The following is a 17,927-nucleotide window of genomic DNA, read 5'->3' as shown; positions in this document are numbered from 1 at the left end:
CCATGCAAGTATCATCAGTGAACCAGGGTTCAAGTTCATTCAAGTTCAGTATTATTGCTTCAAAGGAAGGAAGCAGCCATATCTGCAATCAAAACCGTCCAGCCTCATAGTTCCGGCCTCATAGTTGGAGCCACACAAACAAACAAACAAACAAACAAACACCACAACAACCAGACAGAGGACTCCTGGGTCAGTGTGTCCCAGTCCTCTCACAGAGCATTAGCGTCACCCAGGCACGGCCAGGAGGGAGTCCTCTGGGAGCGGGGCCTAAGGGGAGCCTGAGGGTTCCGGAGAGAGAGGTGGACTAAGGGACATGTGGTTGGAGGTGGGAACCCGCACGTGGCTGAAGGGTTCGGAGGGTTCGGAGAAGGTGGCGGGAAGTGCGGAGGGCAGACACGGCAGTGCCCATGACGAAGGTATCAAAGAGTCAGGAGGGGAGGGTGCCCGTCTCTTTAACATGCCCACGACGAGGGTATCAAAGAGTCAGGAGGGGAGGGTGTCCGTCTCTTTAACATGCCCACGACGAGGGTATCAAAGGGGGCACAGACTCCAGAGGAGGTTCCTTTGGGATGCTAAGCCTTGGCACTGTGGATAAATTAATTCTGGACAAGGTCCCCCTGACCAGAGCAGGGCACAACTGACCACCCAGAGGCCTTTGAGCAGATCAGTCTGACATCCAACTTCACGTCTCACAAGATGTGACCGTTTTCCAGTGGAAAGAAATGAACTGCAACACTTGACAAGAGATGACTGTATGTTTTGGAATGTCCACAAGGGCGTTGTTGTGTCGATTAAAAGGAGAAGTTCGGTGTGATATTGACCTAAAATGTGTTGAAACATGATACCGAGTGTGAACTTTTGTCTCATAGCTCATCTCGGCTTGTCCCCTGCACTCCGAAATCTGGCGCTAGTTAGCCGATGCTACCAACAAGTTTCTATTGGGGGTGCCTCGGGCATCGGGCTAGCCATGCAAATAAATCACTGTTTTACACCATTTACGAGGCTCAAAGTAGCTCCACACTTCATTGGTAGACTTCTGAGGGCCCTGACATTTAAAACGAGACATTGAGAACTTTGAAAAAGCACTAGTAGTTTATTTACAAGACAATTTATACAGACAGTACCTTCTGTCATAGCCGAGATGAGCTATGAGACAAAGGTTCACACTCGGTATCATGTTTCAATACACTTTAGGTCAATATCACACCAAACTTCTCCTTTAAGGGGAAGGACCTCTGTGGTGGTTGTCGCAGCACGCTGGTTAACTCCGCTTTGGTCTTGGTTAGCTAGAGCCCTCTGTGGTGGAACACACTTGGTCACCTTAACAATGTTTGGGAACATTGTTTGAAATCATATGTTATATATGACTTAGAATTCATTTGTTGTTTTAGACCAGGAAAGTGTGTTGTATGACAATAACTCAGCCATTACCAAAAGAGCTTTTAGTAAATATTTTGTGCATTTATAAATTATTAGTATATGTATAAATAGTGTGCATTTATACATGATTATTATATGTATAAATATTATTCGCTGCTTCTTCTCCATACATGGCCTGCTGGTACACACATGGTTGACAGGGTGGCGGGGTATGGTGAGGATAAAGCTTGTCACAGATTGATAGTTTCTCTCCCCTTCTCAAGGTTCACACTGTAGCAGGACAGACAGACAACACTCTCTCCCAGAGGTGTGACTCTACACAAACACAGAGCTGGTTCTGATTCAATTAGGGCTTTCATTAGGGTTTATAGTTGCAAACTTGATCTCCACTACAATAACAACAGACAATCTGTCACATTGTTAGAGGATGAGCAAAATAGACAAGCCGTATAATTTTGCTCAACTGAAAGACAACAAATACCCTGCAATGCCCTATACTAATTCAATCATGCCCAATGTTTTCCTTGGGCATGATATCAATGTTGTCACTTTTTCACATGAGTGTGTCTTAAGTACATCAGGGGGTTAACTGTGAGGGGGGGGGGGGGGCACTCTTACATAAAAGCCACAGTGCTCAGAAGTGTGTTTGTGTGTGTGTGTGTGTGTGTGTGTGTGTGTGTGTGTATTAGCAATGGGGCCGAACTGATCTCATTACTGCTCGGAGGTTTCTCTGTGTGATCTCGCCTCAGTGAGTGGGTTTGGGAGATAAGACCAGAGTCTGACAATCCAAACCCCCCACCTCACCCCCTCCAACACACACACACACACACACACAAGAGATAGACCGCGTTAGACTCCTTTGTAGAGTCTAATCATCAACTCTGCAATCATGAAGTGGCACCGGTTTGAATAGAGGGGGCTTGCAGCAAGAGTCTGTGTGCTGATCTACAATCAGTAATTACACTCGCTGTTGTAATACTCATCAGACGGAGAAGCGAGATAATTAATCTCTTTAACCAATTTCCCCTGAAGGAGACCTCAAAGAAACGAAGGGTAGGGAAATGGCACTGGCTTTTGTATTAGTCAGCAACAATCTTTTGAATTCTCAACATCACCACCATAGTCAGCGCCACTGATAATTTCGCGATACAAAAAATCTCGCCACGTTGCACTTGTTTTGGGGGAGAGAGCATTAGGAGGGTAGAATGATGAGCAGCCATTTTTGTGTTGTGTCGGCTCACCAGGCTGCCTGCAGTGACAGCCAGCCGGGAAAGACGAGCTGTGTCACTCAAGCCTCCTTTGACCAGGCTAGGATATGGGCCTCGTTTTCTGACGGCATGCAATGTGGGTCAATTGGACGTCCGCAAGCGTGATAATGGAGTCAGCATCACCACACGCGGACTATAGTCTGCCATGGGGCCTCCCAAGGAGTGTGTGTGTGTGTGTGTCTCAGATGCATTTGAGCCAACAGTTTTTGCTGTGGTGGCCTGTGATGCTAAAACGCTGACGCGAATGTTACCTGTGAACGAAGGCTACAAGCACTCGCTGCGGGGGATGCCTCTGTCCACGATCCAGCTTCGCTATGCAATAACGTTGACAGGTCTACCTGAAATCTAAAACCGCTATTCAAAGCCCTAGCCGATGAAATCGGATAAATAGTTTTGGTTGTATAACGGTATGACAGGAAATTAGGCCGAGAAGAAATGCATTATATTCCGTGCGCGTCGCTGCGCGTAAAATGGAAAGGACTGCCTTTTTTCTCTGCTTTTCGCAATTTCTTGGATTACGAAAGGCTGCCCTAATATTGATGGAAATATCCTTGCTAATAGTTTTATAGGCTAGCCTACTCGAGGGTATGATTTGGGTATAGCATCGTTGTCGCTACACGAAGATGTAGGCTTGATCTTCGGTGCATAGGCTAATGTACTGGAATCTCATAGCATTGTTTGCCGATTTACCCTTTACCGATTTGCCCCTCAAGACTCCTAACCGCAACACACAACATGACGCCACGTAGGCTATCAGAACCAAAACAAAATATTACGGTTCATACAAATCAAATGCCATGAACATATTAAAATGCGATGCCCACCTGAATTCCGTTTCCATTATAGCGGCAGCCTCTGGACGACTCGTGGCTCCACAGTGTCATTCCCGTTATAATCATCGGAGAAATGTCTTATCATTCCGCGTTGGCTATCTTTGCGCCTGTTGGAACGAGCCTTTAAAATAAATAGATGTGTGAATACGTCGGTCAGTACATGGTTCGCTGTTGCTGTTGGTTAATTAACGACAAAAAAATCGGAGCTGTCAGATCTAGCTTCCTCAAGGAGACCTACAGGCAACGCCTACAATAAATGGCACCTCCCAAATCACCGCCCATTCACGGTTGTGCTTGTAGGCCACTTCCAGCTATTATCCAGACGACTGTCTCAGAATTTTGAATAGATGCAGAAATGATATAATATCAGCATACACTGCTCAAACACAACGGTTCGGCTATGACACAGAGCGCCATTTTCTGGCATTAGGCAGTAGCCTACGAGCCGTGTCCCTTGGTAATTTCTGCGATGAGGCATAGCACACGCACAGACGTCAGAACTATGACAGAGTGACAGAGACATGTGTAACCAACGATTTGGCTGAAATTGCGACAATAATTTTGCATGACTGCAGCATGAACCAATCAGGTGTGTCATGTTTCATTCTGCATGGAGATGGGCAGGTGATTTTTTTGTGATAATACCTAGACTAGGCCTACTGCATTTCTGTATAATTAATTATCTTCCCTTGTTGAAAAACGTAGCCAAATCATGTCTTGCAACATAGGCCTATAATACAGCCTTTATGAATCTCTGAGTGGAAAACGCTTATCCGACGTGCCCAATAAACGATAATTCAACTTCTATATGGAAACTGAGTTGAGAACTCGTTAAACTTCCTGCCGCATCTGAATTAACAGTCTACCTCAATTTGACTGCTATAATAACAATAATGCTCTGTCAATGTCATGCGCTTTATGAACAACAATTTATATTTTAAAAGAACCCTCATGCATAAGCCTTAAACATTTGAACGCTCATATGGCAGCCAGTGTCCCTTAGCATCTTCCACTGTAGTCTCACAACCCAGAGACAACTGTCAGACTCGAATCCCTAGCGCCCCCGTGTGGACAAAGCAAGAGTTGCCCGTGTCATCAAACATCTGTTGGCAATGGTTATGCAAATTATAAGACCCCGAAACCATTGCCAGTACGTCTTATTTAAAGGCTTGCCTTTATCCAGCCAATAAACCTGATTTGACAGGGTTAGTATTTATTAGTGTTATATTAAATATTTATATTGCACGTGGTAAATTGTAAAGAAAACTGGTGCTGGGCATCGATGCTAGCCAAACCCACTTATCATATGGACATTTGAAGCAACCAATCACGTTGTCTTTTAATTCACAGCAAGACACTTGTCTTTGAAAGTAACCAATAGGATCCATGTACATTACAACATTCAACTTCCGGGAAAACGATAAACTTGGCCTGTCCATGTGAAGCATAGTAGCAGTCTGAAGTCGCGTTTGAAGGAATACAACACAGAAAGGTAAGAAGGAACGAATGAATCCCAGACCACTGAGTATTGCAAGATTATTTTTACTTTAGCCATCACTGGACTTGAGGTTACATGGGATATATCAACTGATGACGTTATATTCATATGATTTGAGAGAATGTTTGCAAACTATCATCCGAAGACCTCACGCTTGTTAGCTTGTAGTTAGCTAGCTAGCTTGATCATTGCAATGGCGCAGTGAACTTGGCCAAGATGTTTTGAATATTACTTTCAGCTGCACCTCCTAGATATTTGAAAATGTCATTACGAAGGTAGAGTCCCTATAGCACTGCAGTATTTAAAAGGGACGCCTTACAGAAATGTTGTTTGAGTTAGTCTACGTTAGCATAGATTGAATGGATATGCTAACAGTTAGCCTGAGTGTCTCATTGTGTCTTGCTCAGCTGTTAGGCTTGCTTTTCAGCTTTGAGTCTTTCAGATCCCTTTGGTACATTAGCCAAAGTTGTTTTGGTCGAAGATATTTTAGATAAATGTTCCCATTTAAATCATCGTGTAAAACGATGGTGTGAGAAAGGAAGTGGTTCTCGCATGCATAGCTGTTAGGTAAGGAGCTCATTCATAATAATGATGACGTTTCCATGCTGGTCTCAGGTTACGAACCGAATGCGTCCGGCTACTAGATCTAGCGTTACGACGTCAGGCTTCTTTCAAGCGTCAAGTTAAAGTTGGCGACTTGGCATTGGGAGTCTGCGCTCACCTTGAGTCCAGGTAGTCCACTTTGTTGTTACCTTCGATGGGCCTACTGACTATAGTGAACACGAGTCAACGATTACAGAGCGCTACGCTCTAAGATCTTTGACGCGAATGTTTTCCTTGACATGTGTCACCCCTTACCAGTTGCCAAAGACCCCGAACGTTGGCGGAAAAACGTTAGTTGCGTTCTTGACTGCTCATGTGTCTCTTATTCTGTAGCATGGCCGAGAACGACGTTGAGACTGAGCTGTTGGACTACGAGGACGACGAAGAGCCGCAGACCGCCCCGGAGAGCGTGACCCCCGCGGGCAAAAAAGAAGTCAAGGGCTCCTACGTCTCCATCCACAGCTCCGGCTTCCGCGACTTCCTGCTCAAACCAGAACTGCTCCGAGCCATCGTCGACTGCGGGTTCGAACATCCATCAGAAGGTGCCTCCAATGCAAACACCATTTGTTTCAAATGACTATAAATAGCGCCACACCTGTTCCTTTGATTCCCTGCTAAGTCTATCTAGTTCTGAAATCGTCTCATTAACTGTTAAGTCTATGGCCCATGCTAAATTGAATTGCACTCACACAGTACACACAGCCTTGCACAAGTAAAAAAAAAAACGATGCGTAATTCCCTTTGACTATTTGCTCTTAACCTTGACCGCTTGTGTCCACAGTCCAGCACGAATGCATTCCTCAGGCCATTCTTGGTATGGACATCCTTTGTCAGGCCAAGTCAGGTATGGGCAAAACAGCTGTGTTTGTACTCGCCACCCTGCAGCAGATCGAACCCGTTGATGGACAGGTGAGGAAACCCAAACACACCTTAGCTGACATGCCTTAACTCATGCGTTTAGTGACTGTTTCAGGCACGTTGACAAGAGTCGTGTATTTAACTCAGAAACACACTATTTTCATCTTAAGGCGATGACACATGGGTCAACTTGTGGAACAATGTTGCTGGGCAACCACATGATTCGTTCCACTTACTCTAATTGGATGATCATTAATTTTTTTCCTACTGATGATTAAAGTTCAGAAAATTAATTGTTGCCCAAAATACAACCACAGTAATGAGGAGCAGCAACATTGCTCAAACAGTTGCCCCATATATCAAGTATACCCCCACTTGTACTTCATTCATTCATTTCTCTCGTGGGCTACTTCATCTCTTCGTCCTATTCTTTCCTCCACTTTGCTCTTGCACCTGACCTGTCATATTCACTCTTGTTGACTGACCCCTCTCTTTCGCTTTCTCTCTCACCCCTTCTATGCTGTTCTTCCTCCTTTTTATCTGTGGATTTGTCTTTCTGTCTCTCGTTCATGACTCTGTCTGTCTCTCGTTTCTTACTGTCTCTCTCTCGTTCAGGACTTTCTGTCTCTCGTTCATGACTGTCTCTTCGTTTCTTACTGTCTCTCGTTCAGGACTTTCTGTCTCTCGTTCATGACTCTTTCTGTCTGTCTCTCGTTCATGCCTGTCTCTCTGTCTGTCTCTCATTTGTGACTTTCTGTCTGTCTCGTTCATGCCTGTCTCTCTGTCTGTCTCTCATTTGTGTCTCTCTGTCTGTTTCTCGTTCATGACAGTCTTTCTGCCTGTTGCTCTGTTTTCACCCCACTCTCTCTGTGTGTCCTCCCTTAACCCCCCCCCCCCAGGTGGCCGTGCTGGTGATGTGCCACACGCGCGAGCTGGCCTTCCAGATCAGCAAGGAGTACGAGCGCTTCTCCAAGTACATGCCCACGGTCAAGTGCGCCGTCTTCTTCGGCGGCCTCTCCATCAAAAAGGACGAGGAGGTGCTGCGCAAGAACTGCCCGCACATCGTGGTGGGCACGCCGGGCCGCATCCTGGCACTCGTCCGCAACAAGACGCTCAACCTGAAGACCGTCAAGCACTTCGTGTTGGACGAGTGCGACAAGATGCTGGAGCAGCTGGGTAAGGAGGAGGAGAAACACAGAGAAAATGGGAGGGGAGAGGAATGAGGTTTCTATATATATATATATATATATATATATATATATATATATATATATATATATAAAATTACACACACACAGTGATGGCCAAAAGTGTTGGCACCCATGCTAAAGTTGACTGAAAAGAGGAATATAAAATCATCTTTTGGAAATTGATCTTAATGCCTTAAGTGAAAAATGAGGAAATATCTAACAGGACACCAATTTTCTTAGTGAATGAATAATGTATCATAAATAAATAAATGTTCTTCCTTAAAATACAGGGGTCATAAGTATTGCCACCCCTATGTTAAATTCCCATAGAGACAGGCAGATTTTTATTTTTAAAGGCCAGTTATTTCATGGCTCCAGAATACTGTGCATCCTGATAAAGTTACCTTGGCCTTTGGAATTAAAATAGCCCCCACATCACATACCCTTCACCATACCTAGAGATTGGCATGGGTGTTATTTCAGTTAGCCTATTAGCTGGTTTGATTTGCATTGAGCTCAACGTGCACCTGACCCACACACACAATATGAGGGCTCATTAAACTCAACATGATATTTTAGAACCCTTAAATTGTTGCAGAACAAAATCTTTTGTTACAAAAGATTCAAAGTTCTCGCTTCGCTGAAGGGTTGAGAAGGAAAACAGCGGACAGGCTGCAGAGTGCTTGACCACTCGTAGTGCCCTCCATCCCCCTGATCTGTGCTGTTGAACTTCATTTCCCACAACCCCCTCCTTGGGCCGGGCGTGAGCAGTATTTTTGTCAGTCAATGACTCAGTTCCAGAACATCTGGTATACATCCTTTGTGACATGCAGGCCATCTGGCAAACCTCCTTTGTGACACGCAGGACATCTTCCTGCTGCGACTGTAGAGCGTCTGCTTTATGTGCATTCATTTCCTGTGTATTAGCCGCAATACCATATTAACTGCCCCCATGTATTAACTTTCATAGCTCAAGAAAGTTTGTAAAATCAATGTATGAACCCTAGTTGGGAAATTACGGTAAAGGAGGAGGACCGGCGAGGGCTGAGGAGGGGCCGCCCCTGCCCTGTGTGACTGCTCTGTGTGGGGGTGGGAGGGCTGCGCAGGATCTAAGTTGTTGTCGTTTCTCCGACCGTCTCTTGCAGACATGCGGCGCGACGTGCAGGACATCTTCCGGCTGACGCCCCACGAGAAGCAGTGCATGATGTTCAGCGCCACGCTCAGCAAGGAGATCCGGCCCGTCTGCCGCAAGTTCATGCAGGATGTGAGTACTGGCACGCTGGGTGTCCGTCTGTCTGTGTGTTTGTGTGGGTGTCTGTCTCTGTCCTGTGTGTCTGTGTCTGTGTCTGTCTGTCTCCTAGTGTTTTTTTTTTTTTTTTTTTGTTTGCTTTTGTACGGTGCAAGCTCTGCTTACTTTCACATAATACACAAAGTGCTCTGCATGTGTCTCTGCATGCAACTTCCTCAGATTTGTTACATCGCGTGTGTGTGATTAACGCTCACACACCCACGGCCAGCTTTGATTTGCGTACATACTTATTTATTTGCACTCGCTCCAGCTTGACCTGACATCACTTGTCATTTCAACAGCTGTCCTTGGAAGACTGCGTTGTTGAAACAGGCTGACTGTTTGTTGTTGTCATAATTAGCCTATTCATATAAAAACAGTTAACAAATGCGCTGATTGTGGAATGAAGGATTGCTGGCACCTGATATGGGTCTTGATTCAGGCTTTTTTGGCTGACGTGGTTCACTCGCTGGTGTGGATGTTGAGTGCACCCTGGCAGTGGCATCATGTTTTCTTTGTGTTGTTAAACGGTCATTTCCTGTCAGCAGCCACACACACACACACACACACACCTCTGTATGGCCTTACCTGAATGCTCCTGATCATATTTTACAATGCTCTTGATTAGCTTGGTCGGGTGTGTGGCACTGATGTGTTCAGTCACGTAGACTGCACCAAAGGAGTGTCGCTAACGGAGTGTCTTGTGAGCTAGCCCAGTGTCTTGTGAGACTAGCGGAGTGTCTTGGAGAACTAGCGGACTGGAAACTGCCGGGGCTGACTTTGACATAATATGCCAAGTGCACTGCATGTGTCTCCTGTGCCAACTCCTGTATGGTTGCCAACAGCCTGTGTCATGGCTAGCCTGTGTGGCATTGTGTGTGTGTGTGTGTGTGTGTGTGTATAGCTGGCCTGTGTGTGTGTGTGTGTGTGTGTATAGCTGGCCTAGGTGTGTGTGTGTGTGTATAGCTGGCCCTAGGTGTGTGTGTGTGTGTGTATAGCTGGCCTAGGTGTGTGTGTGTGTGTGTGTGTGTGTGTATAGCTGGCCTAGGTGTATGCTGGCTGGGTGTGTGTGTGTGCTGACGGCTGTGTGTGTGTGTGTGTGTGTGTATAGCTGGCCTGTGTGTGTGTATAGCTGGCCTAGGTGTGTGTGTGTGTGTATAGCTGGCCTAGGTGTGTGTGTGTGTGTATAGCTGGCCTAGGTGTGTGTGTGTGTGTATAGCTGGCCTAGGTGTGTGTGTGTGTGTATAGCTGGCCTAGGTGTGTGTGTGTGTGTGTATAGCTGGCCCTAGGTGTGTGTGTGTGTGTATAGCTGGGGGTGTGTGTGTGTGTATAGCTGGCCTAGGTGTGTGTGTGTGTGTGTATAGCTGGCCTGGGTGTGTGTGTGTGTATAGCTGGCCTAGGTGTGTGTGTGTGTATAGCTGGCCTAGGTGTGTGTGTGTGTGTGTGTGTGTGTGTGTGTGTGTGTGTGTGTATAGCTGGCCTAGGTGTGTGTGTGTGGTGTGTGTGTGGCCTGTGTGTGTGTATAGCTGGCCTAGGTGTGTGTGTGTGTGTGTAGCTGGCCTAGGTGTGTGTGTGTGTATGGCCTAGGGGTGTGTGTGTATAGCTGGCCTAGGTGTGTGTGTGTGTGTGTGTGTGTGTGTGCTGGCCTAGGGTGTGTGTGTGTGTGTGTGTGTGTATAGCTGGCCTAGGGGGTGTGTGTGTGTATAGCTGGCCTAGGTGTGTGTGTGTGTGTGTAGCTGGCCTAGGGGTGTGTGTATAGCTGGCCTAGGTGTGTGTGTGTAGCTGGCCTAGGTGTGTGTGTGTGTGTGTGTGTGTGTGTGTAGCTGGCCTAGGTGTGTGTGTGTAGCTGGCCTAGGTGTGTGTGTGTGTGTATAGCTGGCCTGTGTGTGTGTGTGTGTGTATAGCTGGCCTGTGTGTGTGTGTGTGTGTGTATATAGCTAGCTGGTGTGTGTGTGTGTGTGTGTATGTGCTGGCTGGCCTGTGTGTGTGTGTGTATAGCTGGCCTAGGTGTGTGTGTGTGTGTGTATAGCTGGCCTGTGTGTGTGTGTGTGTGTGTGTGTGTATAGCTGGCCTGTGTGTGTGTGTATAGCTGGCCTAGGGGTGTGTGTGTATAGCTGGCCTAGGTGTGTGTGTGTGTATAGCTGGCCTAGGTGTGTGTATAGCTGACCTAGGTGTGTGTGTGTGTATAGCTGGCCTAGGTGTGTGTGTAGCTGACCTAGGTGTGTGTGTGTGTATAGCTGGCCTAGGTGTGTGTGTGTATAGCTGGCCTAGGTGTGTGTGTGTATAGCTGGCCTAGGTGTGTGTGTAGCTGACCTAGGTGGGTGTGTGTGTATAGCTGGCCTAGGTGTGTGTGTGTGTGTAGCTGGCCTACTGTAGTTGTGTGTGTTGTTGGTGTACATCCACATTTATTTTTGCATTTGGTCCAACTTCACCTGACGTCACTTCAGCAGCTGTTCTTTGAAATAACTGGTGTTTAAATAATTGGTATGATTTGACAATTAGTAATTGTTGTGTTAGTTTTCTTTGTTAATAGTGGACACCAAAATATATATTGGAACACAGTATTAGGTGCTACTTCCGTTGAGCCCAGCCATGTGTGTTGAATGAGGCAAACCTAGCGAGAGGAAATGATTCATTATAGGAAATTAAGAATAATAAAAATTAAACAGAACTCTTTTTGTTTAAATTTTGTCCCCCTGCTCAGCCCATGGAGGTGTTTGTGGACGATGAGACCAAGCTGACTCTGCACGGCCTGCAGCAGTACTACAGCAAGCTCAAGGACAGCGAGAAGAACCGCAAGCTCTTTGACCTGCTCGACGTGCTGGAGTTCAACCAGGTAGGCAGCTCGCTGTCTCTGTAGGAGCTCGCACGCTGCTCCAACAAACGGCAACAAACACCAACAGTTGGGCCAATGTGGGCCAGCCATCTGCATCTGCATTTGTTGGATGGAGAGTGTAGACTGGCAGTTGGTTTTATGAACATTCTAAAGACCATTTCCAACAGCTGCCAACTTTAGAATGTTGGGAGTTTGTTGGTGTTTGTTGGAGCAGTGTGCAAGCTCCTTGTCTCTGTGCAGTGCAAATGAGGACAATAAATATTGTGATTGTCATTAAAATGTGCTCTATTTTGTTGAAGGTGACAATAGTCTACACTATAATAAAGTTTTAGTTTACTTAACTAGAAGTGAGCACAATTTTTAAAAGAATCGGAATGATTACCACATGGGATTTATTTTTCCTGCAAAAATGCAGATGCAGACATTATAGTGATTTCTATAGAATGAGGGCTAAAATGACACATGGGTTTCTATAGAATGAGGGCTAAAATGACACATGGATTTCTATAGAATGAGGGCTAAAATGACACATGGATTTCTATAGAATGAGGGCTGGTGTGTACATGCTGTATGTGTGTGGGGTCTGTTGGAGCACTCTGTCCTTATGGCCACCCAGTCACCACCGTGTGTTGAAGTGCAGTGTCTGGAGGTCTCGCTGTAACTCAGTAAGGTGATATGTGTGACACTCTTCAGAGACCGTCTTTGAAGTCTAGCCTGGGCATGCGGGTGTCCTAGAGGTTGATGACAAGTGTCCAGTGCTTCTCGGTAGGACTTGGTGACTAGTCTTTGACATGTTGGGCAGTTTTTTTTTTTTTTTCCTTCTCTGAATCTCTGTATGTGGTGCAGTCGATGACACCGTGCCGTTCTGAGGTGTCTTGAGTTTCTGTCTTTCTGTCTCCAGGTGGTGGAAGTGTCAAACCACACAGACAGACAGTATTCGCGATTGTTGCTTAGATACTTTGATGTTGAGGCAGTGTATGGAGGCTGCTGCTGGTATTCAGAGTTGACCCCTGACCTTGAGTGACCTTGAGTGGACTGTCCATCGCTACAGATTATACTCCAAACGCCATTACTTTAGATTCTCTTGGATTTCTATACTTGTATAATGATTTAATACTCTCGTAAAGCACTTTGACTCATGTCTGTGATAAGTGCTCTACAAATAAATGTTTTTATTTAATTACCGGTAGATGTTGACCGGTTTCTGTTTGCTGCTGTTACCTGTTGCTGCCTATAGGTGGTGATCTTTGTGAAGTCGGTGCCGCGCTGTGTGGCTCTGTCCCAGCTGCTGGTCGAGCAGAACTTCCCCGCCATCGCCATCCACAGGGGCATGGAACAGGAGGAGAGGTAGGTGCACACGCACACACACACACACACACACACACACACACACACAGGGGCATGGAACAGGATGAGTGGTACTATTATTGTGTACACACACAAACGAACGACCAGAAGAGGTACACACACAGGGGCATGGAACAGGATGAGGTAGTATTATTGTGTACACACACGAACGAACGACCAGAAGAGGTGTACACACAGGGGCATGGAACAGGATGAGGAGTAGTATTATTGTGTACACACACGAGCGAACGACCAGAAGAGGTACACTCCTCTGCCTAGTCACGGCTCCTCTCGCACACATTTTGGATGTTGAACGTTTTAGTCACATGAGTTTATGCTCGTTCGTATTATTCGTGTAAAGTGCAACTACAGGCAGGTGCTGATGTGCTTCATTCTTTTCACTAAGTCTGGATGTCACTCTGTCTGTATACTGTTTGTTTAAATCTGGTGTAGTTTCTTGTTAGCTGAAACAAACTTATTCATGTCCTGTGTGTTTGTCTGCGTAGGTTGTCACGGTATCAACAGTTCAAAGACTTCCAGAGGAGAATCCTGGTGGCCACCAACCTCTTTGGCAGAGGGATGGACATCGAACGGGTCAACATCGTCTTCAACTATGACATGCCTGAGGACTCGGACACCTACCTGCACAGGGTGAGTGTACACACACGTGCGTGCACACACACACACACACACACACGTGCACACACACACACACGCACACACACGCGCACGCACACACCTTGCAACATGCCCAAGAACCCCTGACTCTTACGGTGCCTACACACACCTGCGTTGCGTGCAGTGCTGGATCGCATCTCGTTTACGTTGTCATCCGTTGCCGAACTGAATTCGTAGCGTTGCTCCCTTGAAAAGTTCAACTTTCGCCCGACGGACAGCAACGGAAGGCACCGGCCAATCAAATTACGGTTATACTTCAAGGCATTTCCATAGCTTCACACCCCCGACCGTCGGGAACACCCACTAGCAATGCAACTGTGTGAATCTAGGGTTACCTGCACAGGGTCCACAGAACACACACACTTTAGCACATACCTGAGGACTCGGACACCTACCTGCACAGGGTGAGCACACACACACACACACACACACACACCCCTTAGAACCCCGACTCTTACCTGCACAGGTTCCACAGAACACACACACTTAAACACACACTTGATTACTGCATCATTTCTGTGCATCAACTGCTCACATTCTAATCTAATATGGTCTTGTAGTCATGTGCTGTAGTTGTAGGCACACAAACCTATCAATACAATGTTCAGTGGTTTCTGACTTGAGATTGTGAGCTGTTCAGTGTTTTGGCGTTTGACTGGTCATCATGCCCGTCCCGTTGTCTTGGTAATAGGTGGCGCGTGCGGGTCGTTTCGGCACAAAGGGCCTGGCAGTCACGTTTGTGTCGGACGAAACAGACGCAAAAATTCTGAACGACGTGCAGGACCGGTTCGAGGTGAACGTGGCCGAGCTGCCAGAGGAAATTGACATCTCCACCTACAGTAAGCTCCACCAGTCTTAACTTTTAGGCCCCTGTCAGTTATGGATAATAATACTAATCCTTAGTTTACGTGGGGAAATGTGTTATTTAATAATAATGTGTATCCTTTGTTTACATGGGGAAAGGTGTTGAGTCGCTAGGCCACTCCTTTATCATGGCGTGGCATCATTAGTGGGTCCTTGGTCCATCAATAAAGTCTTTTGTCACTCAGACTGCTTAGAGTAGCCTATGATTGCAAATCTGTGTTACACATGAAGGCTGAGTCTTGTATTTAACGTCTCTCTCTCTCTCTCTCTCTCTCTCTCTCTCTCTCTCTCTAGTCGAGCAGTCCAGATGAGGTGTCCAACACCCCCCACCTCCTGGTGGTCCCTGCAGATTTCCGTTGTCTCCACCAATCTCTTTTTTTTTTTTTTTTTTTTTTTTTTTTTTTAAACCTCCCTCCTGTGTTTTTTTTGTTTGGTTCATCTCTTCCTCCTCCTCTTCTCAGTGTCCCCTCCCTCACCATATGTCTAAATGGATTCACTTTTTTTGTGAATTAATTTTATTGTACCCATGGCAATGAGTCAGGTGTTTAATTTGGTGTTCTCAACTGTTGTGGTTGTTCATTGATTTTAAAAGTTAATCTTTTTTTTTTTTTATACAATGTCAGCTAAGTATGTGTTTTTTTTTTTTTTTTTTTTTTTTTTTTTTTTTTTTTTTTTTTTTTTTTTTTCTATTAAATTTAATGGTATTCTAAACCCTCAATGTGTTTTGCTTTGGTACTTGCTGTGAATTTCATTGGTCTTGGGCAAGGGAAATAGTTGTTCCGTTGATGCATTGCAATGCTTATATGAAGGATTCTACAACCAGAATTGGGTCGTTACATTTTTTTAACATTCTACAGCCAGAACTACCAATGACTACTTTTAGCTAAAATAGTTCCTTAAACAAAAATAATCAATCCCTGATAAAAGTGCACTGCACAGTTTTCCACAGGGGGAGCTGTTTGATTTCCTCAGTCTTGCTCATGCCCTGCCTGTTGCCTTGGTAGGGAAATAACACCTCCTGGCACTTTTGAACATGAAATCGGACCTGTCAGGGTGCATCGCGTCTCCGATAGTCGTGACCTGTGGGCTGTTTGGCAATGTAAGTGTTTTGATCAGGATAAAGAAGCTGGCAGTGGGATTTGAAGGGTGGCTGAGTGCAGAAGCTGTCAACATGAATGAAGATTATGGTTTTGTCAACTACCTGCATATGCTTCAATTAACTGACCAGTTCAGCAGTGTTTTGATGTTTGATTAATTAGGCCTTACTCAGTAGCACTGTAACAGATGAAATGCAAAGGCCATTTTTGTCTCAAAGAACAAATGGGATTATTAAAAGTTTAAATTTTGTGTAACCAAACCTACTTGTCTTCCTTAAACATCCTAATTAAAGTTGTGTGGTTTTGTCTAGTGCCTCAGTAGTCTAGACTATATTAATCGGTTGTATACTAGACTATGTTAATCAATTGCCTGTGTCTTGTGGTGTTTATCCAGTGGTGGTAAAGAGATGAGGGTATTTTAAACAGGCATGAAGGTAGACAGACCCAAATTAAATTGGGCCTTGAAATGAGAACCCAAAGGAATACAAGTAGTTTTTATTAGACCCTCTGGGTCAATTCCAATAGAGTTCCAGGATGAATCCCAGTGAAATTCAGTCATTTACCAGCAATGGTGGGTTCTCCTGGTGTTGTTCCATATTACAAAATTGTTTGTGAAAACAAGAACCAACTGATCCCAGCGGCTCCCCATCAATCAACCCTCTGTCATCGTAACTTCAGTCAAATGAAACCGTCATGCCAGTGTGTGTGTCAGAATCGGAGGACCACACACTGTGGAGCTAATGCTCTCAAATGCCAAATGCTTTGCCGAAAACATATATTTCGTATCTTGTCACCCGTAATGCACCTTGTAACAAAATGGCGGGGTAAGAGACCCATCCAAGATTTATTTCTGGAAGTTTCTGTGCCCCTTTTAAGCTGGCACTACCTCCACTCCCCGTCACTATAACTACTAAATCAACCAGACGAAACACAAGTAATATGTGCCTGTCTGATTTGTAGTGTTTTTTTCTAAATCCAACCAAAATTTGGTCTTGGTATTGGTGAATTGCCTAAGCATTCTGTCCCCTGTTTAGGACATTGTTTTAAAGAGGAAAAGAGAACATTATCCTTACGTAGCCTTCATCGTACAAAAGGCTTATGACATCACAATCAAACTTGGAATAGAAAAAGGAAAGCCGATGGGGCTTTCTCCAAATCCCAACGTCCCTCTACTCCACCTATATCTGAAAACAGAGGTGGAGTTCTACATAGTCCTTTTTTTCTGAGGAGGCGAACGAAGTGAGGGAACGAGAGGTGGATCGTTCCCGTGTCCTCAAGCGACAGCTCGTTTTTAGTTACCCTGGTATCGGTCTGCCACTAAAAAGAGCCAGGCCCTAACTATAATCAGGGGCGCGCGCACACACACACACATAAATCTCCCGCTCTCTCTTTCTGGAACATTCGTCCATGGACCACACAGACATGAGGGTGAGGGTGGGGAAGAATTGACAACAAAAGAAGTCTGTTCTTAACCACACTTTTTCTGAGTCTTGGGAGGTGAACAGAGTCCCTTGCCACACACACACACACACACAGGAATAAATATTACAGCTTTTCAGCATGATGGGGTGAGAGTCAATCCAGACTTCAGTCAGACTTTGTCTTTGGTTGATTGCATTGTGAGATTCCTTGGTGGTATTGTATGCTCACATGCTTGGAAGTAAAGACGCTTTACTGCCACATACTGTACATTCAGTTACTCACTCAGTATGGCGGGCCTGTCCTACAATTAAACAGCACCTTTAAACCTTGTGCATGGAAGCTCATCATTTAATGATTATGTCCACATGATGCATTCAATTAGACTGTCGAATCAGGCATAGCCAGACAGACTTGTATTAATTAAACGCCAAAGCATTTGAAATGATCAAAACCAGCCCAAACTTCTCAAGATGGGAATAGAAGGAGCATTGAAGGTATTTTGCTAAAAGTCTGAGCGCTAGCCTTGTAGCTTACAGTACATTTTCAGCTAACCCCCAGTTGTCTCAAACCTGTAAACTCTGTCCCTAATCTGGCGAGATTAGCATAGGTCTGTGGCTGTGTAGAGTATAGCTATCCTGACAAGTTAAACTGCAGTGAAGAGTTTTGTTGTAAAACTAGCGTGCTAGTTACCAAAGCATAGCTCATAGGGTGGTGTAATCTTGCACACTGTGGCTTTAAATGGTGGTCACGGAAACACAGTCCACC

The 17,927-nt window shown here is 45.4% G+C and overlaps 2 protein-coding genes across 2 annotated transcripts in view; one reads left to right on the top strand and one right to left on the bottom strand.

Moving 5' to 3' along the window:
• evi5l (ecotropic viral integration site 5 like) overlaps positions 1–3,752 on the bottom strand; it is an 83,496-nt gene extending 79,744 nt beyond the window's left edge. The window contains exon 1 of the mRNA XM_048248985.1: positions 3,473–3,752. The gene's annotated coding sequence lies outside the window, so the exon portion shown is untranslated. The remainder of the gene's footprint in view (positions 1–3,472) is intronic.
• A 1,142-nt stretch (positions 3,753–4,894) lies between these two features.
• On the top strand, positions 4,895–15,035 carry ddx39aa (DEAD (Asp-Glu-Ala-Asp) box polypeptide 39Aa). Its single transcript, XM_048248279.1, has 10 exons — positions 4,895–4,973; positions 5,916–6,124; positions 6,364–6,491; positions 7,340–7,616; positions 8,776–8,894; positions 11,623–11,754; positions 12,992–13,101; positions 13,608–13,752; positions 14,471–14,618; positions 14,938–15,035. Exons 2-10 carry the CDS (start codon positions 5,917–5,919, stop codon positions 14,952–14,954), a joined length of 1,284 nt encoding a protein of 427 aa, XP_048104236.1. The 5' UTR covers positions 4,895–4,973; position 5,916; the 3' UTR covers positions 14,955–15,035.
• The last annotated feature ends 2,892 nt before the right edge of the window (positions 15,036–17,927 follow it).

Source organism: Alosa alosa, chromosome 7 (genome assembly GCF_017589495.1).
Source record: "Alosa alosa isolate M-15738 ecotype Scorff River chromosome 7, AALO_Geno_1.1, whole genome shotgun sequence".
Classification (NCBI taxonomy): domain Eukaryota; kingdom Metazoa; phylum Chordata; class Actinopteri; order Clupeiformes; family Clupeidae; genus Alosa; species Alosa alosa.
This window is presented reverse-complemented; position numbering and strand designations above follow the sequence as displayed.